The sequence below is a fragment of the Crocodylus siamensis genome, chromosome 2 (genome assembly GCF_052110815.1).
Source record: "Crocodylus siamensis isolate JL-2025a chromosome 2, ASM5211081v1, whole genome shotgun sequence".
NCBI classification, from domain to species: Eukaryota; Metazoa; Chordata; order Crocodylia; family Crocodylidae; genus Crocodylus; species Crocodylus siamensis.
Window position 1 is genome coordinate 155,594,513 of NC_143396.1, and position 27,690 is coordinate 155,622,202.

General features: G+C 40.7%; 1 protein-coding gene across 1 annotated transcript in view; it reads right to left on the reverse strand.

Annotated features, from left to right (window-relative positions):
* Window positions 1-5,210: 5,210 nt before the first annotated feature.
* The window catches only part of DNAJB14 (DnaJ heat shock protein family (Hsp40) member B14), a 33,469-nt gene continuing 10,989 nt past the window's right edge, over window positions 5,211-27,690 (reverse strand). The window contains exons 3-8 of the mRNA XM_090031864.1: window positions 16,314-16,459; window positions 11,086-11,271; window positions 10,680-10,774; window positions 9,686-9,795; window positions 8,693-8,865; window positions 5,211-6,060 (exon numbers count right to left, since the gene is read on the reverse strand). Coding sequence (XP_089887990.1) covers window positions 5,936-6,060; window positions 8,693-8,865; window positions 9,686-9,795; window positions 10,680-10,774; window positions 11,086-11,271; window positions 16,314-16,459 — 835 coding nt within the window. The 3' untranslated portion in view covers window positions 5,211-5,935. The remainder of the gene's footprint in view (window positions 6,061-8,692; window positions 8,866-9,685; window positions 9,796-10,679; window positions 10,775-11,085; window positions 11,272-16,313; window positions 16,460-27,690) is intronic.

Here is a 27,690-nt window from a genome sequence, read left to right on the forward strand (position 1 = left end):
AGTGGAAGCCCTGCTCTGTGCAAACTTACAGAGGTACAATATTATATCACAAGGTTGAGGTATTAGCTGGATAAAAGTATGTACATCTATACATCTGTGCACATACAATATTCACAAATCTACTAGCCCCGAGATCAGCAAACCTTGGTATTAAGAGAAAAGAAATCGTGTACTGATCAGGGAAATTATATATGCAGAGAAGCTTTAAAAAACACACTTCACAGAATCCTTAATATAAGGAACATTTCTTTTTAACATGCTTAGAAGAAATCAAATGATCTAGAAAAAAAAAGCATATTTTAGTAGTGAGGAAGCCTGAAGTCTGAAGTGCTCCAGAAAGATTACAAAATCATCTCAAAGATTAGGCCTGGTCCTACATACTGGGTGTATCTACAAGAGATACTAGAAGTAAAGTAGATTAATTTTACTGTGCATTCCTGTCACAGCGAAAACCATGCTAATGTGCCATAGAATTAGTTAACTGCACATTAGCACCATGTAAAAGACATGTGCCAGTAGCACAGATTACGGTGCATTAACGCATGTGTAGACTGACACTTAAACACATAAAAAACCCAAATCTGTATGAAGACTTAAAGGCTGTTTTTTCCTCCCCATTCCAGACTTTTCATATCCATTTCCTCCTGCCATCTAATAGTGAGGAGCAGAAACGAACATAAGTTTTGAAGTAGCTACCACTAGTCACAGATCATTATGTTTGCTTGTTCTTCCACTCTACTGTGTTGAAAAACTCCAAACCCTTCATTCATGGCTTATATTTAACTGGATTTAAAAGTTAGGCTTATTTTTGTTCATGAAGCCATCTTTCATATCTGATTACACTCTGCATAACCCTCTAGGCCTTTTGTCATAACACTTGCCTAATTGATAGGGTAATTCAGGACACAAAGACACCAACCCAGATGCTTCATCAGTTTTAATAAACACATTTAAAAGTTCATTATCAATCTGATCACTGTCCTGAGGTTCCTAGTGGAACTGAGCTTTTCTGAACACCCACCGCCAGCCACAAGTGCTGAATATTACCAAACATCTTTCCTTGCATGTTCTCTCTAAGGGCTAAATCTTAAAATTACTTTCAAGTTCCTGAAGAATTTTGAGCTTCAGACTTGATTTCTACCAGGGTTAGTGGTATCACAAAAACCACAGGGAGCGCAAAACAGGCTGTGAAATCATGGAATATTTCTTTTTAGAACTGCACTAATATTTGCTCTCTCTTTGATGTTTACTCTGAAACTGAAGTGGCTGCAGTTCAAATGTGAACATATTTGTAATAATGTTCTATGTTCACAGTGCCCTTTTATCTGAGTACCTCATTGCAATTTACAAGGAAGATGAGAAATGATGAACAAAAAATAAAGTGATAGTACCAAATTCATTGTTATTCCAGAGTCATTTGACTACAACTAGGGCTTGTTTCTCACTCTTCATTTTAATCACCAGACCATGTTTCTTCCCATACAATTGACTGGTTCTTTGACAAAATTTGGACAAGTTAAGACCTAGTAACATAAATTAAGAGCTTTATAGTTTCAGATAATCATACTTAACCTTATAGTCCTCTGTCAAGTTTTGGTTTTGAATACACATTTTCCTATTTATTCCTTTGTTGCTGCATGAAAGATCCACACACAGGGCATTGGCCACTTTTTTATTCAAGGAAAAACTGAAATTAACACAAATGAAAAAAATCTTGGAAAACACAGATTGCTATACTGACCATTTGAAGGGAAAATGGTCTCATTACTTGTAACAGTATCCAAAAAATCTCCAGAAAAGTTTTTAAGTTTACTCTGCTTTTAAAATAGAGTGCCTGTTATATGTTAATAGTTATATTTTTTTCTCTTCTGAAATTTTCCAAAAAGAATGAAGTACATTTTTAAGGGTCCTAAATTAACCTTTAATCTGGTTGTAGATAGAACAAAGAATGTCAACTGAAAGCATGGGCAACATATTTTACTTTAAATTGGTCACAGATTTGATTTTATATTTGCGTAAGATTTGTTTTACTGTTTTTAAAGGTCATCTGCAAAAGAAAAAAACTGGCTTATGCCCATTTCTGTTCATTATGTATCAAGATGGCCCTGCAAGGACTTGCTAATTTAAAATGACCTCTCCCTGTTTATTATACCTGCAAAATTCAGGTCCTCACTGGAAAACAAATACACTGAGAACTAGTGATGTGGTAGTCACAAGTGTCAAGAATGAAATCCAATCAGCTGAGGATAGCAAAGGTTTTCAGTAAGACTGAAATATTAAAGAGTATTTTATAATTACATTTTGAAGAAAGGACTTCTTGAAAGCTTCTAACATCGCATCCCTTCAGGTGACATCTTGCTTGCAATACAAGTGCCCTGTAGTATCCAGCAGAACCTTCTAGCAAAAGAAGAAGAGACCAGCCATTCCTCACATTTTTCGAGTACGAAAAAATAATTGGATTTTTGTTGAAGTACATCATAAAGAAATATAGGAATCCACATGCTGACATAGAAAGAAAACTTGCAGGTTACTCTTACTGTAGGCAGGAAATAATACCCATCCTTAACCATTCCCAATACTGGTATATAGAAAAAAAGAGACCCTGTCAATATTTAACCTGTTAAGAGCCTGGGCACACAATTCATTTGCATCCGTGTTATTTACATCATTTTTGTACACTGCTGAAAATTATAGTAAGTTCTAGAGAGAAGAACAGGTGTGGAGTATGGGCTGCTTACAACAAGCACTATTACAGCATGTAGCTCTTAGGTTGCAGGCACCATACAATAGCTTTGGATGAATCATGTTAAAGTGGGAGTGATTCTGCTACATTTGTAACCCCACAGAGGTTGGCGCTTAGTCTGGAGCAACAGCTTCCCCACCCTTTTGGAAACTACTAGAAACTTATGCATTTCCTACCAACACTTCCTGTAGTTTTACCCCCACCAGTTTTTTTAGGATAATTCTAGACTAGATTCAGGTAGATTGCACTGGTTAGGGCTGTACATTATGTTTACCCTGGTTTAAAGGCTGATTTAGCTGGTGTAAAATGCATTGTCTGTCTGAGCCCTACGCACTGGGGAGCATTTTTGCTGAATGGCATGTTCTGTGAAAAGTGGTAACATTTTAGTAAATTATTCACTGGAATGAATTGTCCAGAAACTATCAGTGTGTCTATGCTGCCGTGCCAACTGCAGTAACAACTGTTGTGTAGTTTATAGCTATACAAACTATCTTTAAACCAACTAGGCTGTTGCCAGTAACCAGCTGAGTAGAGTTCTGCACAGGTTAATTTTCCCTGATTTTCAAGCGAAGCAGAAACTACTACAATGTAGATACATCCTCATTTATTGTCAGCAGCTTTACTGAGTACCTCTTAACTGTAGCTTTATAGCCCCAATATTTTTATAAACACGCTACAAAACGATTCTCTCTTATACTCTCTAAATGTCATTCACAAGCAGACTGAAGCATCTATGAAGTAGGGGGCAAGAATATATAAGGTTAATTGAAACAATTATTTTATTAAGACTAGTTTTGTATATTATTTCCCAAACAAACAGTTGCAATGATTTCCATAACTCATGGAATTCATATTTGCTTTTCTTTTTTACTTCTACAACAAACATTTGGGGAAATTATAAAGTAAATAGATGATTCATAATCCCTCTTCACTTACCCCACAGATCAAGTAGAAGGGACATATAGCAATGAAACCCCTGTTCTTCCTCAGCTCTACTTTGTAATCACCTTTGGTATCAACTTTGAACATTTCTCTTTCAAATGCCCAAAAATGTTGTGTTCTGATTACTAATTTTATGCGTCAGCAGCAAGCCTGTTCCATGTTGCACTACTATATATAACACAGGGCATTTTCAGTGAGACACTTAAGAAAAGGCATATAGAAAAGGATTTCAGGGCCACACAGCAGCATTTAAGCGCCTGTAGGGCCAAACTCTGTTCTCAAGTTGCATCAAGTTTAAATAAAAAAACCAAAAGTCCAGTAAAGTCAATGAGGTATTGGCTTCAATGATATAGTTATACTGGTGTAGTCTGAGAGCAGAATTTGGCTCCTTACAAATCAATAATTAGTATTCTCAATACATCAAAGATTTTGCTACACAGCATCTACACAAGACACTTTACCAGAGAGCTGATGAATTAGCTCCGCAGTAAAGCATCACTGTCTGCAGATGTGGCACTATTAAGCCACAGTAAACTAATTAACTTCACCATGCAATAGTACTGACTGATGCAAATACCATCCTATGGCCAAATTATTTAATATGCTGCAACACATGTGTAGATGATGATTAGAGCTGGCTGGGGCACAAGGGCGCCATAATGTGGGGTTGTCTGCCAGTTAGCCCTGCACTGGAGCATTCTTGTGCCCCTGCCAGCCTGACAGCATGTTGGAGCAGGGCAGGAGCACCTCCAGACTGACCCCCACTGAGTGCCCTACCAGCTGGGGATGCATTCAACATGCTCTGTTCCTGGACGCATGTGTAAATGCTGTGCCCAGGAGCAATAAACTCTGGCATGAACTGTGCCAGAGTTTATTGCTTCACATTAATAGCATATGTAGATGTGCCCAACTACATGGAAATTACAACTTAAGTGACACAAACCAAACTCAAAACTCTCTCACTCTGTGGGCACAAAGTACTGTGTACTCAATGGCTTCAAAATGCTTCTTAATTTGTGTCAGTGAGTTCAACTCCATGCAATTTAAGTGTACAGCCCATAAAATTAAAGTATATTGAATTAGATAAGTAATTGGTATATTTGCTCATCTACAGAAAATCAATTTACTAAAGTTTTGTACTGAACAGCTTTATACCCTGAAACGTTCTCTAATTCCTGTTCTTGGCCAAATAAGTAGGGCTCATATCACAGCAGTATGTTACAAATTAGCGAAGCATTTAATAGTTGGCAGAAGTGTAACAAGGCACATGGCTCGACATTAGCGGTGATTTTCCTGGGTTCACAAATGATGCCTGTAGAAGAATAAGTTTGAGGAAACTAGTTTAAAATGAATAAGAAATTACATCTCTGAAGAGGAAAAAGTTTTGTTTTTTTAAATTAAATAACTATCAAATGTTTTTTCCCCCCTACTTTTGCAATGAAAATTAAATAAGCTGTAAAATGCATGTTAAACATACGTATGGACTTATTACTACTGGAATACCAAATGGCAGAGTTGCTATGAATTGTTTCAAGTACTAAAAGCAATGTCCATAATTTCTCTACTGCACTTCGCAACTATTTACTTAAAAAAAAAAAAAAAAAAAAAAATTAATGTAGTTTCTTAGCATTGCTAAGAAATGCTTAAAAACTACAATAGCTAATTGCTACTCTACACCATATCAATTTATCCCAACATATATTTAGGAATATACACTGCTATATTTAAAAATATCCTCCAAACTAGTAAAGTCAGACAATTTTACATAAAATTAAATAATTTAAAAATTATTATTTAAACTCCACACACTTGACATCTGCATAAGGAGTGATGTAATCAGACTATTTATTCCATCAGTGAGACAAAATGTTTTATGGAGCTAGATCTCTGAAATATTAAATAGAAAGTCATTTATCTTGTATATACACAACGTGTTCTTTCCACAGATATTTACACAGCAAATATGTTAAGAGGAGAACCACTATGACTAAGTCTCTACAAGTATAGCATCCTTTTTGAGCTGAAACAATTCACAGAAGCTTTTGGAGTAAAATCTAAACAATTAAAATACCTATATTTCATAGTAGGTAAAGAAGCCATTAAATGATACTTCAGCATAAGGATTCTGGAAACAGCTACACAGTAGAGTTTTACATCCACCCTCTTTCCAGCTTTCACGAAAAAATTAGACTTCTTCAATGTATAGGAATGATAACAGTGTACTTCAAGATGCACATGTAAAATTCTAGTTCAGCCTCCTCGATATAAACTAGTCAGCCGCTCCAGTTCTTTGCAGTTGTCCATGGACATGGAGTCTGCTTTCCTTCGGAGACGATCATCTCGGTAGACTTTTGCTGCATATAGTAAGTCTGTTTCTTTAAAAAAAAAGTTTGGGGTTAAAAAGAGTATGACATCTAACTGTCCCCTTACCCTTCTGTTTTCTCCTTCCAGTGGATACCCACAGCAGCATCAGTATCTTAGCACTGTAACAAGGCTCCCTCCTGCTGGTTCTCCATAAGCACTGCTTCTCAGTGTAACACCTCCCATGTTTTCAGGTTTCACACAGTAGCTGTTAATTTAAGAGCTGTTTTTGCTCTGCCCCCTACTGGTTTTCTGTATACTAATGCAGATGTGTACCATTTCATTCAGGTGATTGATGCATTATCAATATCTTTAGAGATCTCAGCAGCAGTAAAATTAAATGCACTTCTGAAACTACATCAGGCTTCACAAATCAGTGCAGTGATCTGAGGAATTAAAACTATTCTCTCTGTATTACAGAGGTGATGTAGACCAGTGGTTTTCAACCTTTTTTTTTCATACCAGGAGCCATTTGTACATTTTGATAGTCAGTCCTGGCCCAGTGCCCCTCACTCCTGACCTGCTGCACCCTGGCACCAACCCCTCAGTGTGGGGGGCAGGAGGTGGGTGAGAGAGGCAGGGCAGGCCCAAGCAGCTTCTTGCAGGGTGGAACTCTGACAGACTGCAAGGGAAAAGACATGATGTCCCATGTTTTTCTCCATTTTTAAAGTTTACTGATCCATTTTTAAAGTTTGTTTGTGACCCTTTCATATATTCTTACTTTTTCTCACTTTTAGGTCACGACCCATGGACTGAGAAACACTGATGTAGATAGACTACCTATATTTTTTTGGCTCCTAGGTTGAAATCAATTAACAATCCATTCTTTAAAGACAACTAACACTGGAAGGAACATTTTACGTACTTGGTGTTTAACTACTTGATGTATAAAAATATAAAAAAAACATGAAGCAGACAGTTTAATAAAAACATATAAAGTTTTAAATTACTATGTACAGATAAAAACTGATGTTTAGAATTTGAAGGGACGGGGGTTGCTTTTTTGTCCGTTTAACTATTTAGGAAATTAAGAGATTTATAAAAATCGAGCCTTGTATGTACTGGAAACAATTTAATTACAAGTGACCCTGCTCTTTTGTGGTGAGAAACATAGGGTAGCCACGAGGTACTCTGATTAGAGTTTACCATTAGAAAGTACTTCTGGTAGTTTTAAAAGGATCGTGTGCTGGATGATGCAATTAAATTGAGTGAAATTACTGGCTCATTCGTCAAGCCAAGAATGCCTATTGGGTGCTAATTTTAAACAAAAATTACAAATGCATTTTTTGGCAGGTGAATGCACTCTTAGTTCTGAATAAATGACAAAGTCCTTGATTCATTTGTCCTCCATTTATTCTGCTGGCTATGTTACTGATGTGTTACTGGCTCCATGACTTATACCCCTCATGTTTGTCAGAACCATTTTTCTAGATTTGGACTGGTTTATATTTCCATGAGAGATGTGGCAGCTAACTAGCCAATGAGAAATTAACTATGTGTGTCTTTGGTTATGACCATTTCTGCTAGGAATCCTCAGGAAGATTACTGAAAGAGCCTTTGGTAATGGATATCTAATAATTTGCAATATTTAGTTACAGATTACATCAGAATACTCTCTAATGACTGAACATACACATCCACAAAATCTCATTTTTCATGACAATTTTCCAAAATGTGTCTGTGCTGAATCTAATTTTAATTCAACTGGTGCAAAGTATCATTGAAACAGCTTCTTAAAAGATGATCTACTATGCAAGACTCAAGTTAGAAATCCTCATTCCCAAAGTTCATTCCTTTAGAACAACTTACCTATATAAATTCTTTTCTAACCATATCACTTATAGATATTTCTTTATAAGAAAATCTGCCTACAGCAGAGCTATTTTTGCTTCTTAATTCCCTCTGGAAATTAACTTTCATATAAATGTTTCTAGATGATTGAGATACCTAGTTTGAAAGGTGTCTTTATGCATAAAGTCAGTTATGAAGGTACAGGACCATGGAAGAGTGGGCCAGTTGAAGTTAGTTTTGATTTATAACATTAGAGAGTTGTTTTTGGCGAATAGATGGCTTCATGGATCTCTCAGCCATTTGTGATATGCCTCAAAATTTGGACTATTTGCAACAGATACAATTGGTGAAAGAAGAGAACTTCTTTCCACCCATGGGACAGCCTTCACTGAGGGATGTGTATACATTTCTGGAAAATGTCTCAGTTAACTGATGGTGATTTCACAATACTCACCATTTCTTTCTGGCTGTCATAGTGACGAGTGAGATGGAGAATGGAATAATGTATTTATTTCTCATTGTTTATTCATTTGAGTATACATTTGTCAATCTAGGCCAACAATCTAGGTGTTCATTTTTTAAGAAAAGACTACAGATGGCACTCCTATCATTTTGCAGGTGGCAATTATTTCCTTGGATCACTGAGGAAAAACTATATGAATTTAGACAAGGTGTAATATTTTGTTTTGAGAAAAAGTGGTACACGTGGAATGCCTCATATTGGTTCATTAAAAACACATACTAACAACAACTTAATAAAAATAGCTGTTTCATTTCTTCCAAACATGGACGTAAGTTTTTTCTTCTAGTAACATGTTTGTAAGAAGCATCAAATATTAGTCAGAGTCAACTTACTTTGCTGCCTTTCCTTCCAACAGTTATTTCGAATGTTTGACACATAATCCTCTTCCACATTCTTTTCTATCTTCTGTAAAGATGCTCCTTTGTATTCATTTCTAAAGTCTTTGTTCACATAATAAATGACACCCAGGTTTTCTGTCTGCATTTTAATGGTCTGCCCTGTGCTCCTGTAAGAGAGGCATCGTTTTGTTAGTCTGTATTTCAAATGCTCCCCTTAGTGAAAAGCATCAGTAATTCACTGTGTTCATGAAAATAAAAACTCTGCTTTTTCTGTCTCAAAAATTAACTTTTGTAAGATATTTTTGTTTAATATACCGTATTCATTGATATATCATATAATAGCAAATTACACTGGAACCTAGCAAATTTAGAAAAAGTCATTATGCCATAGTGATCAAACAACATTTCACTCTAAAATGTTTTATTCCAACTCCTGACAAATTCTTCTGCCTACTGATATTTTCTGGATTTAGGAGTCAAGGATTGTGGTCACAGAGAGGTGTTTATTAAGCATCACGGCAGCTTAGTTTCAGAAGAAAACAGTATCTTTCCTGTTGAGCTCATGAACTCTGAAGCAGAATGAGAGAGAAGGATTTTTTCTTCTGTGGAAGTTAGGACCCTTCAGACAGTAGTGGCAAAAACGATAATCCATAGACGATTCATCTGCTGGGTGATTAGTCAATGTTCTATTTCCTTAAGCTAACAGAACAAATTATAGATATTTAACAGATACAGTTACAGCATCAGTACTTCCTTTTGGACATTCTGGGGTAAAATACTGTTGTAGTAGACTTTGCTGCAAAGAGAATGAACGGAGAACTTCTTGTGCCTTTATCACAGTTCAAAAAAGAATCTTCTGACCTGTATTTTTAAGAGGGGAACTTTCTGCAAAAACGTGTTAAGTGCTTACAAAGAAAGAAAAAAAAGTTTATTAAAAGAAAATCATGCTTTCCTCTTGCTGAACAAATTTAAATCATCGTTACTTACGATCTTGGGTATAAGGTGTAGGGAGGATTAGAAACCATCAGCTGGCTCAATAAGGAGACAAGGATCAATACAATGATAGGCATCAGCTGGATGAACATAGAGAAGCCTCCCTAACAGAGAAAATAGATGGATTTTAGCAATTCATAAAACGAGGTTCAAGTGAACAGACAATTTTTTTTTTTTGACAGTGCTTAGTCCTAACTCAGACAGTCTTTCTTTAAGCCTGAACAGCATCAATAAACCAGAAGTTGTTAGACCAACTCTGTCAGCCTACATAGTTGTGCATGCTGACAGGTATCCCACCTCAGAATTGCCGGCAGTCTTTTTTTTTTTTTTTTTTTTTAAATCAGTGTCCACATCAGTGCCCAGTGGCTCTAGTCAGCATCAAGATCAGGGTCAGGCTCTGACTGTGGTTGGCAGCACTGTCCACAAATGAGAGAGAGTCTTTTTCTCCCAATCACTCAGTTTCAATATATACAACATTAATCTACTCACAGCAATGGGAATACACCACCTCTCAGCATACAGCACTGATGTTTAAAGACTCCAGTGGCCTCATCCAGAGATTTCTAAAGTCAACAGTCTTTTTGCCAACTTAGACTCTAGATCAGGCCTACGTAGGCCTCACATGTAACTAAAGCTCTCATTTACACATGGAGACATTTGGGAGTAGCCAGTTTTTTTTTAAAATAAGAGCCTTACTTTAATATGAATTAGCTTACAAGTGTGGACAAACACAGAAAACAAGTGAGCAGAAATTTACTTCAGTAGGATGCAAACGACATGCAGTATTTGATAGAAGAAAAAGTATCTTTTTCAAATCTGCCTATTTACAAACACAACCAGACTGTCTCACATCAAGCCTGCAAAATATTTCACTTGCAAATGCAGGTCTTCCTACAACATGCAAAGCTCCCCTGAAATCATACCACGCACATGACAACAGCTAACTTTCTCTTGCAGTAGATTTCAGTCAAAAAGTGTTCAAACATACATCACCCCTCTCCTCTTCTCTTTCATGTCCACTCTGTCGGTGTTGGTTAGGATGACTGTATCCAGCCCGACCATTAGAAAATGAATGTACACTACCTAAGAAAACAGAATGTAAGATTACCATCTAATTACACTTAAAATAGTGCATACTTAAATTACTAAATACTTTGAATCACATTAACGCATGTTAAAATATACTTTGAATCATATTAAATAAAAGTCCGTATTCTTTCTGTAAAGTAACCATAGTAACTGGAAAGTAACTAAAATTAAAATAATGTTAGTATTAACCACTACATTACAGTAGTTTATAATGATAAATTGCTTTAATTATATCCATAATAAAATATCAGAATTCTATAGTGCATCTCTAAAAACATGCCCTTTAACCATTAATGGATAAATACCTGTTGGAAACGCGCCCCCAAAGAACATGTTGAACAAATCCTCTGGCGTAATATCAGCTTCACAACCTCTGTGGAAGTTAAATCTACCATTGCCAGGGTGATTGCATGCTTGCTCTTCACTGCCGGTGAGGTCATACTGCTTTCGTTTTTCCGGATTGCTCAGCACAGCATATGCATTTCCAATCTCTGGAATAAAGGAAAAAAAGAAGACAGCTCACAAATGAATGATGATAATGTTGTAATTTCTAAGTAAAAGATAATATAATGGACTTTCATATGCTTCTCAGAGGATACTATGTTGGAACAGCATCCAGAAACAGCTGATCTTCTACCTTAGATTCCCTCCTGGTTGTCCACTAGCCCCTTCCTAGATTTTGCACACAGGTACGATTTTGTATGCTTGTGTAAATATAGCTAGATTATACCCATATTTAAAGAGAATATTCTCCTTGTTTAAAAGAGGTTTTCCTTCTTCTTCCAAAACTGACATTATTCATAATAGTTAACTCTTAATAGTTTACTCATAATAGTAAACCCAAAAGGCAGGCAACTGCATAACTTTGGCTTTCTCCAATTATTTTAACTACCATGTAGCCATTCCTCTCAATTTTATGGACAATACTAACATGCCCTACATTAAGAGTTACATTCAGCAAAAGAAAGAAATAGAAAATATTAACTATGCAGCATGATATGCTGCAAAACGCTAAAGTAACTTCAACTTCCAGAATTACCCAACTTAAATGTTTGATCTTGAAACATTAATGTTGTATAGAAAATAACCTTTTATTTAATTTCTTTGGTTTTGCAGTGGTGAAAGGAAAAAGCTCAGTAAGGCAGTCTGAAAATAATCAGTTTAAACAGCTTACAAGCTCTCCTGGTTTTACCCAGGCTCAAAAGTCCTTTAAATTCACTAAGTATTCCCGGGTACATAATGTATCCATGATGTACTGGATAATAGGGCTGTGTGAACCTTTGGTCACTGATTTGATTTGGAGGAGATTCAGCCCAGTTCGATGGCTGAATCTCCAAATTCAAATCGAATCATGAGACCCTTTAATCTCTCCGAATTGAATTGGAGAGATTCGACAATTTGGCCACAGACAGAGCTTTAAATGTTTTTTCTACATACCTCAAGGTACCAGGCAGCTTGTGAATGCTGAGGAGGATGGAGCATCCCACGGGAGTGCAGGGGAGTTCCAACCGTGCTTGGTGGTGGACCTGGAAATGGTCCAGAAGCATTTCCAATCCACTTCTGAGTCCACTGCAGAGCACAGCCTCCTCTCCACCCCCAGCTCGGTGACTGGTGCCTCCTGGGTCTGGGGGGGCGCACCCAGGTCCCCTCACTGATTGCCAAGCCAGATAGGCCATGGGGGGGTGGCGGGGTGTCTGCTGCTGAGCACGCAGGCCCCCTGCCCCCCCCACTCCTATGTGACGCTCCCTCCGCCCCACCGTTGCATTGTTCACGAGGTGTGCCTGGTACCTTGAGGTATGTAGAAAAAACATTTAAAGCTGTGTATATGACTGAAATCGCTGATTCTCTGAATCAGTATCGAATCTTCAGGTTTGGACTTGGCCGAATCAAATCAGGACAGTGATCTGAATCAACAAATTGAATCATTGTCCCGATTTGGGCCGAATCCGAATTGAATACAGCTCATTTAAGGTTATGCAGTAGGGGTGTGCGAAATCTACAGACCCCTTTGGAGTAAGTCAGTACAACGTTCAATCTGCTGCATTTTTAGTAATTAAAACAAAGTAATTAAACAAGAATTATCTTTAGTAAATTAAAACAATAATATGAAATCTTTTTAATACCATGACAATGGTACCACCTGTGGTCTGAAGGTTTAAATAGGTTTCTCCTCCTAAAACACACCCCCTTCTCACAGAAAAAAATCCCCCCCAAAAAATCAAGAGACTGCTGACAAATACATTGCAACAATTTTGCCATAACAACCCAACTCCAAAAACTAAACAAATAATATTTTTAAAAGTTAGATTTCAGTCAAAAATGTAGTCTGTGTAAAACACTATAGCAAAATTTAACAATTTCAATTTAAGGAAAATCACATGCCTTGACTGAAGCAATTTTCTGTTTGGACTACAACATTTGTCTACACCAGTACACTGCCATATTGCAACTTCATTTGAGAACTAGACAGTGACTATATTAGTATACACTGCCTTCTCTGTCTGAAGAACTAGTATTAAAAGGCATAAATAATGAGAGTTTGACTTTGAAAGTTAATAATTTAAGATGCAATTAATTAGAAGGCAGATTTATTTTTAAACTAATTTATGTTTAATCGGATCACGATACATTTTAGATAATAAGGCTATTAAGAGTTATTAAGGGAATTATTTGCAACTAACTTGGTTTTTATGAGTTATTTTCCATCTTAAAGCCTTTGGCTGCTTGTACACGTCACAGGGATTTACTTCAGTTTCATTCTCCCTAAATTGAAGCATTCAGTTTAAACTGAAGTAAACCCCTGTGGCGTGTACGCAAAGGTCGGGCCCGATCCTTACCTGCTTCTCTGGCAACAGGGCGGGGGATGGCAGAGCTGCCAGCGGGGGGGGGGTGGGAAGGAGGTCCCCCGGAGTTTCCCTCTGCAGCAGCGCCCCCCCAGGGGGCACCTGTCCAAAGGCACCGGGTCCAGGCAGTCCCAGGGGGCATGACAGGCATGGAGGGAAGCACCAGGCCACTGCGTAGCTCAGGCAGGTAGGCAGGCTCTGGAGTGAGGGGGCCCAGATCCAGCCCATGGGTCGCATTTTGCCAACCCCTGCTTTAACAGAATAGAAGTTCGGCATACACGTGTATTCTGTTTGCTACCAGTCTAAACTATGCCACTTATAGAAAACTGCATAACATAGATCAATTCTGCCTCAGGCTTTTTGAATGTTTGTACCTAGCCATAATGTCTTGAGTTAAGATCTGGTCAAAAGGCAGCTATAAAATTTAACCATTTTTGAAAAAAAGGTGTTTTTGTCTGGAAAAAAAAAAATGAAACTTCATACACACATAAAATTTTAAGGAAAAGGAAGCTTGTTATGGCATGCAACTGACTAAAAATTGCCCTCTAACATGAAGTATTTTTTTTTAAAAGCTTCAACAAAAAGGGCACAGTCAAAGTACTCTTTCCTGCTATGGCAGGGGGTCGGACTAGATGATCTGCTAAGGTCCCTTCCGACCCTAGAAACTATGAAACTATGAAACTTATATTTGACATAACTCCATTGACTTCAGTGACATTAAACTAATTTGGACTGTGCAGAATGGCAAACAGTGCTTATGATAGAAAACAACACGCTTCTCTTTTATATACTGTAACACAGGGGTCAGCAACGTTTTTGGGCAGAGTGCTGAAAACACATGCAACCTTGACTTGTAAGATACTGACTTGCCGGGGTGGATGGTGGGGGAGCCGTGAGGGGTCTGATCCTTGTTGTAGCAGCGTAGCCCCCAGCCCCTTCCCTGACTGTCCACTCTGAAGCATGCATAAACCCACTCCCAGCAATGAGCCAGGCTGGGGCTCCATGGACCCCAGTGCAGCTGCTTGTAGCCTCTTGGCTGCCTGCCACAGCCTGCCCAGGCTCTGGGCAGGTCCCTGCCACCCACCATGGAACCCACATTGCTTGCATCAGGTGGTAAGGAGGCTGCAAGCAGCTGTACTAGGGTCCACGGAGCTCTGACCTGGCTTTTTGCTGGCAGCAGGTGCACATGTACCTTGAGGTGGACAGTGGGAAAGGGGCTGCGCTGCCACAAGCAGCACTGGGCCCCTTGCAGCTCCCCTGCTGCCTGCCCAGAGGTACGCATGCCAAACAAAATGCTTTCATGTGCCATACTCTGGCACGTGTACCAAAGGTTGTCTATCCCTACTGTAATGTCTCTGATAAAGTAACATTGGATACTATAAACTTTTGTTATCTCATTCAACAGTGCAAGTGATTCAGATACATCTCTTATTATGGTGTCCTTTCAAAACAGTCTTGTTTCTTGTAGAATTGTGACAGTCTATTCTCATACATTGTTAACACCCCCCATAAGCACCGTTCCTCAGTTACATGGTCCTTTGGGCTACAAGTGCCTGAGGCACACTAAGCACTCGTAAATATATAAACGTTGAAGGAATAGTATGAATATATCTTGCAAAATGTATGATCATATTAAATTAGCCAACATAACTAAAAGTCAATTGAGTGTAAAATGGCATAAAAAGAAAGGTAACTGAGTTGTATTACTAAATATTACTCATGGTTTGCTGTTATATTTCAAGCAATCCTGAACTCACTGATTTTAAAAGTCCATATTGCCATATTCAACTTTCAAATACATGTTGAACTACCCCTGTCAAGGGTGTCAAACAAATCAGTTGGCAGGCCATATTTCCTGCCACCACTTAGGGGATTAATGCTACTACTTACACGTCCCCCACACCCTCCAGGGCCACTGTAAATTCTAAAGGGGAAGAGAAAGCAGGGAAGAGGTAGGGGCAGAGTTTGTGGGGTGAGAGGGTACCTACCTCAGATAGTGGCTACATTAACCTGTTAAGTGTTGGCTCTGGCAACAGTAGCTCTGAAAACCCTCCTGAGTTGGATGACCCACCTCTGTAGGCCAGATTTGGCCTGGAGGCTGTGTGTTTGACACCCTTGCCTTATAGCAGACATTATGGCTGCTTACAGAGATTAAAAAAAACAACCAAACAAAAAACTGGCACTTTACTTTAAACTTGGGGTGCTCTTGTGCCGAGCCCAGAGCATGCCCAGAAGAGGCATTGCATTAATTGGACCTTGCTCACCCAATGTGCATGTAGATCAGATGCTTTAGTGGGCTTTCTTGGCACTTTTATCTAATAGCTGCTTGAATTGGCTTCACATAAAAGTGCCAAAAAGCCCTGCTGAAGCATCCCCGATCTATACAGATGCTGTGAAGCCAGGTTGAACTAACTCACTCCTTCTTCCGGTAAAGTGCGGTGGAGGGGGCGTTGTTTGTTTATTTTTTAGCATCTGTAAGCAGTGTATGTGATTATAAGGTCAGTCACTCTCTGAAAGGAAGTCATTATTTAAGGAACCTCTCTCAGCTATACAATGTACCATGGATTTTCAATTTTACATATATAAGATTAATTTATGTTTTAAAATATTCAGTTTTGCAAAACAGATGGGCCCTTTCTGTTCTGATTGATTTTTCCCTGTACAATGTTTAAAACAACCCAAACTTTTACTTTTGAAAGCTTCCGTTGCTCCAGGTGCATGGTTTTTGTCTGGATGAAATTTCAAAGCCAATTTTCGATAAGCCTTCTTTAGGTCTTCATCACCTGCATCTTTTGCAACTCCAAGTACTTCATAATAATTTTTACATTTCTTTATACTGTAAAAGAGTTAAAGAAATAAAAGATTTCAAACCACGAATATTTAAAGACAATAGGAGGAAACAAAATACCCAAAGCGTTAACTTGCTGCACAGACATCCAAATGCTTGGTATGCTATTTAAAAGCAACAAAGGACTCAAGTCCAGAATGTCATTTGTAAACAGGGCATATTCTCACACAACAGATTACGATATACTATTAGATTATGGTAAATTCATAGATTACTTGCTTCTAATACTTTTTGATACATTTTACTCCTGTTTAGACTACAGAGCAAATAATAATTGAGAAGAGGGCTTTAGATTCTATTTTGCCTTGGACAATTGCAACAGACTTATTTAATTTTCAATTGCAAAATGCTTTCTCGATAAAAAAAATACATGAAATTACCTGACTTGACTTTTCAGAACCAAGAGTCAGAAATAATATTTGTAAACAAATGTATATGTTCTATTAATGGTATCCAAATCTAAATGCCATACTACAGTCTCTCTTTGGCCCGGTCTATGCTGCCTCCAAGGCAAACCTGGAAGTGGTGCCAAGAAACACAGTCCCACCCATCTGCACCTCTTTGCACACACAAACCTGCAAATTAGGCAACCTAGACAGGGTAGAGCAGCCTGAGGTGCATGTCTGAAGGCTCAGGGCTGATTGGTCATTAGCAGGGATCCTGGTTTTCCCTGATAAAAATTACCAAATTCACTACTAAAAATCAACAAAACCCCCCACACAAATTCTGTAATAAAAAACCCCAAATCCATGATTAAAATTAAAGGCCCCACACAACTCCCCCAGCCCTGCTAGTGCCCATCACTCCCTACCCACAGTCCCCTAGCCCTGCTTCTCTCTCACTCCCACAGCTCTGCTGGTGTCCCTGGTCTGCAACTCCCTGCCCCCACTCTCGCCTGCTGTGGGCTTGGGCAGGGTGGCTCCCCAGTACCGCATGCACTCCCAGGGGGTAGGGGGTATCTGTGCCCCCCAGATCAGTACATGGGGCAGGAGCAGGCTGTGGGCTCGAGCTCTCGCCCTGTTTCCCCCCTGGGGGTCTCCACAGCTCTGCAGGTATGACTCAATGCAGTTGGGGACAGCTGAGCCATACAGGGACCTCCTAGCTGCTGTGCGCACACTCCCTCCCCGCTGAGGGGTGCAGCCCCTAACTGCAGCCCCATGCGCAGGAGGTACATCACCAAGGCAGTGCAGGGCTTGCAGTGGCAAGCAGCTTCTCCATGTGGGCCCACTCTTTCCTGCTTCCCTGCTCCAGGGCCTCCAAAGCCCAGCAGGCATGACCTAGTGCGGCAGGGAGCAGAGGAGCTGCACAGAGAACCTGCTCACCGCTGCAAACCCTGCACTGCCCTGTCGACATGCCTTCTGGGTCCAGGACTACAGTGAGGGAAGCAACGTGGGGGTTGTGCAGGAGCCTGCACCTGCAACCTGTACCTGCTCCACGCACAAATCTGGGGGGCACGGGTCCCTCCTGCCCCCTGGAAGTGCATGTGGTAGCAGGGAGCTGGCCCTCACTCTTCCCCAGAGGAGCCCCCTACAGCCCCATCCTGCTCCCCGCTGAGGCCCTGTAGCCATGCATTACAACTTGGGCCCCAAGCCCCACCCAGCTGGGCAGCAGTTCCAGCCCTGCCCAGCTCCCTCCCTATAGGGGCCTCAATCCCCCTCTCCCCTCCATTTACCTGCCAGAGCTGCTCTCGGGCTGCCTGAGGCCATGTGCATGATCCCTGTCTTACCATCTGTCTCACCACCTTCCTCCTACTCCCTCCCAGCTCCCTGCATGCTGGAACTCTGCCAGCCTGCAGGGAGCTCACTGCAAACCAGCAAAATCCATGGGTTTCTCTTGTAAAACGAGAAATCTGTGTTTGCCTCTGGTAAAAGTTAAAACCCACCGTTTACTCTGTTTTTTCATTGGAAACAGAACACCCAGATTCCTGGTCATAAGTGACTAGAGAAGGGATTGTCAACCGGGGGTACTCATACTTCTAGGGGTACTTGGAAAAGTCCTAGGCCTAAGGGGTATGCACGGGTGGGAGGGGATGAAGTACCGCCACCCACCACCCCACTCTGCAGGCCACCCAGGCACCGCCTGGCCAGCAGGATGCGAAGGAGGAGAGCTCGCACGCAGTGGCTGCCTCCACCATCCACCACCCCGCACTGCCAATGCCACATGTCACTTTCCCACAGTTGGTCACATATGCAGCTCTGTGGGCTGCTGACGGATGGGCAGTGTACAACTGGCCAGGTGCAAGGCCTATCAGCAGCCCAAGGATCCGCACATATGGCCACCCATGGGAAAGCAGTGCATGGGGTGGTGGGAGGCAGTGGCCACATACAAGCTCCCTTCCCCTATTCCATGTCCAGCCTTCGCCACCAGAAGGGGTATACTTCCTAAATAAGGTTGAAAACCCCTGGACTAGAGCCACACTTCTTGGTAACTTGCTGCCTGGAGATATTCCAGAAGCTTTAGATTTACCTCCGAGGGAAATAATGCACTGAGGCAACACCTAGGGAGATTTTAATGGATCAGAATATATCTGGATCCTGAAAGCATATTTCTTTCTATAAACTGTTTATACAAAACTCGAGAAATAACAAAATCAGCATAAATCCTATATTCTACCAATCCAAAAGGTACAACCTACCCTTTACACAAAGTACTTACATACTGTGAATACACTCTCATAACTTTGTTTTAACCCAGTAGGAAGTGTAATGTCAGGACTGGTGTAATAATTTGAAGTATTTACAGTACCCAGGAGAAAGGTTTAACAACAAAAGTCACAAGGGGCAGAGAGAATCCTCATTCCACCAGGGAAGGAACAGTTGATCAAAACCAGGACACTAATATCAAATCCAAACTGAATTATGCAGTAGTAAATTCAGAAAAATAACTTAAGCTGAAACTGTATAAATCAAGGCTGGCCAACTGGTGGCCTGCAAGGGGTTAAGTTGGGATTCCTGGGCTGCCACCTGGCTGCTGCTACTGACTGCTCCAGCTGAAACATCAGCCAGTTTCTCCAGGCTCCTCCTCTGGCTCTGTGTTTTGCGCCCACTCCAGGGGTGGTGGGGCGCAGCATGCGTAGCTCAGGTTGACACTGGATCTTTGCAGTATGCAGTGCAATGGTAGTGGTGCTGGGGCACCCATGTGGGAACATGCTGCAGTGATTCACTTTGGCTCACTGCTGTGGTGGAGGGGTGCTCACATGGGTACACACTTCAGTGCTGGGGAGTGAGGATGCTGCAGCGGGGAGCGTTCACCCCTCTGGTGCAGCTCGAGTAGTGTGTGGCCCCCGGCTAGCACAGCCTGCAGGGGTGCAGCCTCTGGCCGCTTAAAGCTGGACAGCCCTGGTAAAAAAGAACGAAGACCTAGGGTTTGGGAGAGCACTGCAAAACTGACACTTGGTTAAAACTTGGAAAAAACCTGGGTGCAAGCAAGAACAGTAAAGAAGTTCTTCCTTATGTCTAACCTGAAACGGTTCTGGAGGATTTTGTGATGACCAGGTTAAATGGTCACAAACTCCTCCAGGACCGTTTCAGGCTGGACATAAGGAAGAACTTCTTTACTGTCTGAGCCCCCAAGGTCTGGAATATACTGCTGCCGGAGGTGGTTTAAGCACATACTATGAATGCCTTCAAGAGAAATTTGGTTTATCTTGTAGGGATCCTATGACCCCTGCTGACTTCCTGCCCCTGGGACACGGGGCTGGACTCAAAGATCTTCTGAGGTCCCTACCAGCCCTAATGTCTATGAAATCTATGAAGAAATGGGGAAAAAAGCTACCAGAAAAATGAAATGCAAAAGTTCCTAAGTATAGTACCTACTGACATCATCATTATGGACTTTGAGCATGTCTATATGCATCACTGACGACTCTGAAACTCATGCTAAGCTGGGGCCTACTCACAGAAGTCAGAATACAAAATACTGATGCTACCTGCATAGTGCAAGAGGATGAGAGTTCATGGCTAAGCCACCTGAGAAGAAATAATAAGGTATCCCTTCCAGTTTATTTTACAATATTCATGATGATTTCAAGCAGGCTCCGAGTTGTCTGATATGTAACTATGTGAAAAGTCTATCCTTGATTAATTAATAGGGTAAAAGTTTCTCTTGCAATTAACCCATGTTATGTACAGGAAGAGTCATTCTCCGTATATGATAGATGTCTCCTCCTGATTTACTTGTTTTGGCTAGTGGTTCTCTTGATTTTCCAAGGACACTCCCCAAAACCTTGCATTTTTCCTGGCTGGTAATCAGTTTCTTGATATGTTCCAAACTTAATAGAAACGGATAACCTCTTGTCATCAAAGAAGGTAATTCATTCAAATCGGAATTTTCTGATAACCAATAATGAGCAGCTTGATCAACAGGATTTTCCTGTCAGTTACTGCTTGGGACACTTCCTTGATTTACACAACTCTCCAAGAATGCTTGGAAAGTGCTGGACTAAGGGTATAAGAACAAAGTGAAACAGCTACCAGCGTGCACCTTAAGAATGAAAGAGCTCTCCGACAAGAACTGCTGCTGCCTCCCAATTATCTCAAAAAGCTGGAAGAAACAGACCGTCTCTCCTATTGCCTGTGTGGTGAGAAATCACCACTCTATAGCTAATTACTGGGCGTTGCTTTGGTTTGAATCTGACTTTGAATACTTGTAGTAAATAAAGCCTGTTTGTCGCTCATTGAATGAGGAATCGTGTCAATCCCTAGGCTAGTCTGGAATCCTAGGTTTTTATTTGCTAACGATCACTAATTTACACACAGATTTATGGGGAAAAGCTCTACCAATACGTGCATCTACACGATTTGAGACATGCTACTTTCTTAGTGGTACAGCTGTAGTGGTATCTAGGCTGTGTGTACACCAATCCTAACCTCCAAAATGGAAAGAGCAAAAGGGTAAACTGGACTCTGGCTGTCTCCTGAAAATAAGAAATTTTATATTGGAACAGCACTCCTACAGCCAAAAGAACGCCAACATCAAGACAGACCATGATGTCTCGTGTGGGACCGCTGCGTTCACAGATGGAAGAGGTGAAGGTTTAGTGGAGGGATCCCATTTTCTGTGTACAAGATGCAGAGACCACTTAAGGGAGCTATTTCAGGATATATTTAGGTAAAACTAAATACACAGTATGAACTCCCCATGATAAAAATATAGCCCACTATAGTGATGACACTTGCTATACTCTAGTTAGGAGATTTGTAAAGCTAATTAAAAATAATTACTGTGACACCAAAAAATAGAAACTATATATCTGTGAGCACAAGAATTTGTTTCCTATTTTTAAGCTCAGCTTTTGGCAAGCTTTGTCCATCTGTACAGTTTACAGTCTCAAGAGTTTTATTAAATTTGGGAAATATGCCAGCTAGTCAATAATTCAACATTTAAAATAACAGAGCTAAAGAATACTTCAGATAACCATTTTTAGCTCAAATAAGAAATAATGACCTTAATTCTGAATTCAGTGTTTTTCTTTAAAATCTGCAGTATCCGGATCACTCAGGATGAACACACCTGCTGAATTTATTTTGATAAATGCATTGTTTGTGTTTTGTTGGTGTTAAAAATACGTTATTCAAAACATTTGAGCATACATCCGGCATACATCACCCTCCAAAATACCTTTCCAAGTTAAGCTGTTGATAGACAGTTTATAAATTCTAACAAACCCTTGTGAGGTGCACAGGAGACAGAAGTAGAGGGGAAAAAAAACAAAGAAACCAGAAAAACCCAAAGAAAGGGAATTACCACTAGGGCCCAACCTAGCCCCAAAAGCAGACAAGATGGCTGGCATGATGATCTCTTTCCAGAAGACATACTGTTCAGCATGTTTCCTCTCCAACTGTAGCAAGCAGGATTCAGATATTGCCACAGCCAAAAACTGAAGCTAGCCCTATTCCACCGTGTCACCATAAAGGAACTAGATCATCTGCCCTTCACATTGTCTAGTACCTTTAACTTAGCAAGAAACACCAACTCAAAAGCAAACTTTGGAAGTACAAGAGCTCTGCTGCCAGACTGAAAAAGGGTTTCAGAAAGCTGTTTCTCTGCACCAGGTTTTCTGTATTTAGCTCATCAGTTACCATGCTGCCTTTCATATGCCTGTGAAATGTAGACGACCATGTTACTGCTAATACATTCCCCCCAGAACTTGATGAGTTTTCCCCCTGAGCAGTAATTAAGCTGAAGTATTGAGAGCAGAAACATTTTCATAAGGCCCAGTAAGTTTTTCTATTCTGCTTTCATCTTGAAGCCTATCCATTGCAGCCTTAGGGTGCCTATACACAAGTGCAGAGACTGCTCTGATGCACTGTAATTACAGCATGTTGGAACAGATTCAATTAATTGACTCTTCTGGAGTGTGGTAATTACTGCGCTCCAGCCAGCCTCCATATCTCATGCATCAGCATCCTCACACTTCAAGATGTAGTGGGGATGCTTTAACTAAAGCTTGAACAAGTTTTAATTCAAGTGCCCCGACACCATTTTGAAGCACAGAGATGCTAATACATGAAATGCTGTGGCGCTGTAATTAGAGCAGCTCTTGGAGCTGCTCTAATTAAAGTGGCCCTCACTTTTCCCCCTCCCCAACACCACATATAAAAGTGCCCTTACTTTCTAAATAGTTTAAAAAGTCATTATTTCTAACAGCCTAATAAAAAATGTCCTGATTTCTTTGCTTTGGTTTTCCATTTTAGTCCATCTTGATCCCTCATTTCTCCATTTCCAGTTAATCATCTTTTTAACCCCATATTGAGAATGTAATGATGTATATTTCCTTTTGCTGAATTTGCAGCAGCAGATTAAAAATATTGGGAACAGACTTTAGTGTGGCCAAATAACGTGTACTATTTGTGGCTTGGTTTTGATTTATAGAAACCTTGAGCCAATTGTTCTAGCTTACTTCTAAACCTAAATAAAGGTAACTGATTCTTGTGAACTGCAACAAGGGTATATTCTAATCCTGTTTGGGAAGACAATGTCAATAAGAACATTCTTACTATAACAGTTTGGCATTTTAAATCAAAATAGAGAGAACCCTCTCAGCCTTCCCCTTCCAAGCAGTATTCCAACACTTGGCAAAAAACCATCACATGTCTACCACATTTTTAATCACAGCAGGAATTTTTCAGGTATCAAATGGCCGATTTGCAGTTTGCGCTAAGGATGTTGATGATGAGGATGATTATTCTAATACTAGCCAATTGCCTGTCATAAATGATAGGCCTGTGCGAGTCGGCAGCCATCTGATCCGGCTTCGGATGGCAGTGATCCGATCCGGAGCTCCGGACTGGGTTTTCATCTTGATCCAGCCGAAGCGGCTCTGAAGCTTTGGAGCCACCTCAGAGATCCGGCCATAGGATATTAAGGGGGAAATCAATGAAATATCTATAACTTGGTTGGTTTTTGTCTGATTTGGATGCATCTTGCAGGGATGGTAGCCTCTGCTGAGAGCATGAAACCTTCCAAGTTTCAAGAAGATCAGTGCAGGGGTTTGAAGGGAACTGTACCCCAAATTCTTGAAAGCCAAACTCCTGTCACATCTATGTGTTACACCACGGGGTGGGGGGGGGTCAAAACTGCAGGGGTGGTAGCTCTTGCTGAGGCCACAAAACCTGCCAAGCTTCAAGATCAATGCAGGGGTTTGAGGAGAACTGCACCTCAAGCTGTGGACAAGCAAAACTCATGCCATGGGTGACACTGTGTGTGTTAAGACACAGCAAGGTGAAAGCTGCAAGGGTGGTGGCCCTTGCTGAGGCCACAATGCCTGCCAGCTGTTGAGGAGATTGGGGCAGGGGGGTTCTGGGGCCCTGTACCCCTAGCTGCTGACGGACAAAACTTGTGCCATGGGTACCTGTGGGACTGACTGTTTCTGTCTTGTTATAGATATTTTATTGTTTCCCCATTATACCCTATAGCCGGATCTCCAAGATGGCTCCAAAGCTTTTCGGAAGCTCCAAACCACTTTGGGAAGCCAAACGAGGCGACGCTTTGACCTGGACGTGCTGCTTCGGACCCCGAAGCGTCTGAAGCTTCTCTGGATCCGAAGCTCTGTTCAAAGCCTTGCACAGCCCTAATAAATGATGGAGCATTTCAGGAAGAGCTTACATGCCCCCCACCACTCAGTCTTTGGGGATGGCCATGTAAACCAGGGGTTAGCAATTATTTTGGGCAGAGGGCCATTTACTGAGTTCTGGCAAGCTGTTGAAGGCTGCATGGGTAGCTCTGCCCTTTGGCAGGTGCCCTACCCCCTGGTCACCATCTTGTGACTGGAAGTCCCACCTCCTAACCCCTGACCTTTGCCAGCAGAAGTCTTTCCCCTTGCCCTCAGAAGTACTCCTTTCAGCAACGGGTTGTGCCATCTTGGAACCAGAAAAATACCACATTATATTCTCAAAAAGAAACATCTACAGCATTCATTAATTTGATTTCAAAAAATATTTTTGTCCTGATTTACATGCGTTTGTGTAGTGTACACAGAGATGATTGCACAATAGTTTAAAATTAAGTCTTACTCTTATATATTGTGTGGGGGGAGGGCAGATATAGGTTTGTGGGGGGCTGTGGGCATGTGGGGTGAAGGAGCATGTGGGTGTGTGTGGGGGTCTGTGTGTGGAGGGGTGCCTGGGCTATGTGAAGGGGTGTGGATGTGGGGGTCTGCATGTATGGCAGTGCGAAGCAAGTGTGGGTACATGTGTATGGTGGGGTGTGCGTGTGGGACTCATATTATGAACACCCCCCCCCCACACACTCTGCCCCTGGCTGCACACACACCCACCCTCCCACTCTGCCCCTGGTTCCCCGCCTGAAGGGTGGGGCCCATACAGCCAAGTGCCACCTGCCCTCTCCGGGGCGTATGAGTAGTTGGCCCCCACCGTTACAGATAGACAGACGCACAGACAGAAGAACTAAAAACTTACATGCTCCCCCACCCCACATACCCACAGCCCCCCAACAATATATAAGAGTAAAACTTCATTTTAAACTTATATACAATCACCTCTGTACACTACACAAACGCATGTAAATCAGGACAAAATATTTTTTGAAATCAAATTAATGAATAACGTACACGTTTCCTTTTGAGAATATGATTTGGTATTTTTCTGGGTCCAAGAAGGCACAACCCCCTGCTGAAATGAGTACTTCCGGGGGCAAGGGTACGGATTTCTGGTGGCAAAGGTTAGGGGGCAGGACTTCTGGTTACAAGATGGCAACTGAGGGGGTGGGGCACCTGCCAAAGGGCAGAGCTACCCATGCAGCCTTCAACAGCTTGCCAAAACTCAGTAAGTGGCCCTCTGCTCAAAATAATTGCTCACCCCTGGTTTACATGGCCAACCCCAAAGGGTGAGTGATGGGGGGCACGTAAGCTCTCCCTGAAATACTCTGTTGTTCATGACAGCCAATTGGTTAGTTATTATAATAAAAACTTAAGACATGGAATACCATATGTATTTTTAAATCACACATTTTCAATTCCTTTGCAAGAAGCCAACGTAAAATGTAATATCATTTCTATGCATGGTAGATTCTTTTGTGGTATGAGTAGACAGCTAACCATACATGCCCAATGGCATAAAAGAAAAGAAGGATTAACACTTGAATGACAACTGATTCCTCTTTAAAAGGTTTTCTTTTTAAGTTGCATTAAAGTGGCTTAGAATAACCGTGATCTACGCACCACTAATAATACATGGATTCCAAACGGCCTGCCTGGCTGTTCCTATAGGACTAGTGAGGCACATATCTAAACTTTCATGTGATTCTCCCTCCCTATAGTTGCAGGGTATGCATGTATGCAAGCTTGTGATATCAAGCCTCTTTCTACTTCCTGCCCATTGTATTAATTTTTTATGATAATTACTAACTGTAAAATGACTGTAATGGCATTTTTGTATTAACAACGACAGAGCTGTTTTGAGGTAAGGATTATAGTGAAGCAGGGGGAAGCTGGTTTGATCAGCCCTCATTTGGCCTTCAGCCTACTGTCACCAGTTCTGAACAAGAGGATCACCAGCAGCAGGTAAGAGAGGCATGTACTAAAACACTATGTTCAGATATATTTCAGTTCACAAATGATCAAGTGCTTGACTTTTCTAGCATAGCACTGAACAAGTAGCAGTTTTCTTTTCAATATTTCTTATTGTTCATAGAATATTGCTCAATACTTATGCAATCAGTGGAAAGATATTGCATCTTACACTTCTCCCCATCGAGCAACTTGTTTATACGATCACACAATGTTTTACTGAAGTGCTGTGTTAGCTTGTTGGTGATCAACGTCCCTTGTGTATATGGAAGAAATTAAGAAAGCAGCACTGAGGTGTTTGTTTGTATTTGTATCTATTCACATTACTAGAGTAACACTGATGAAAATCATTGCATTAAAACCATTTGTAGGGTTGTTCTTCCCCAGACTCACCTTCACACTGTTTCTTAACTCTATTGCTATTACAAGTAAAATGCATATGGTCTGATCACTACAGAAATTCTAATATGTGGTGTTCAGCTGCAGGAACCTCCAAGATAAAGTCATAAATTCTACAGGCCAGTCAGTACCAATGAAAACAAATTAAACAAATCCCCTGTACATTAGTACCTATTCAATTATCGATAACTAAATGAGACAGAAGAGAAGGCTACATGAGAACAAGGGAAAGAAGCAATCCCACATTTCAAATGAGAAGTTTTAACTGTATAGTAAAATTCATGCAAAGACTAACCCCCCAAAAACTGAGAATAGCTTACAAATTGAGGATCTGCCACTTCACTAAGACAAAATAGAAAGGAGTGAGAAAAATCAGAGACTAATGGATTTATCCAACCACTTGAAGTGTAAAAGAAAATGCACTAATAACATTCTAGACAAAAACCTCAACATGAAATGGTACTATAAATTAATCTTGCCTCTACCCAAATTGTATTTTCTTATTACACATTCAAAGGTCTGGAAACAATTCACCTGTGGTGTGGCAGCAGTTTTTGGAGAAGAGAAGTTGGACCCAGTAAGAATACCACTTCTATACTGTGATATTTAATTTAATTGGAATAGTTTGTTGTCTGACTGGAGTAATAATGCATATAATCTGTCATATCCTCACCACATGAGCACCATCTTCCTATACTTGAACTATAATTGCCTGCTCCCACATTTATTGTCACTGAATTTATTCAGAGCTTATCTGAAATTAATTTTTTCATTTAGTTGTAGTGCATCAAAT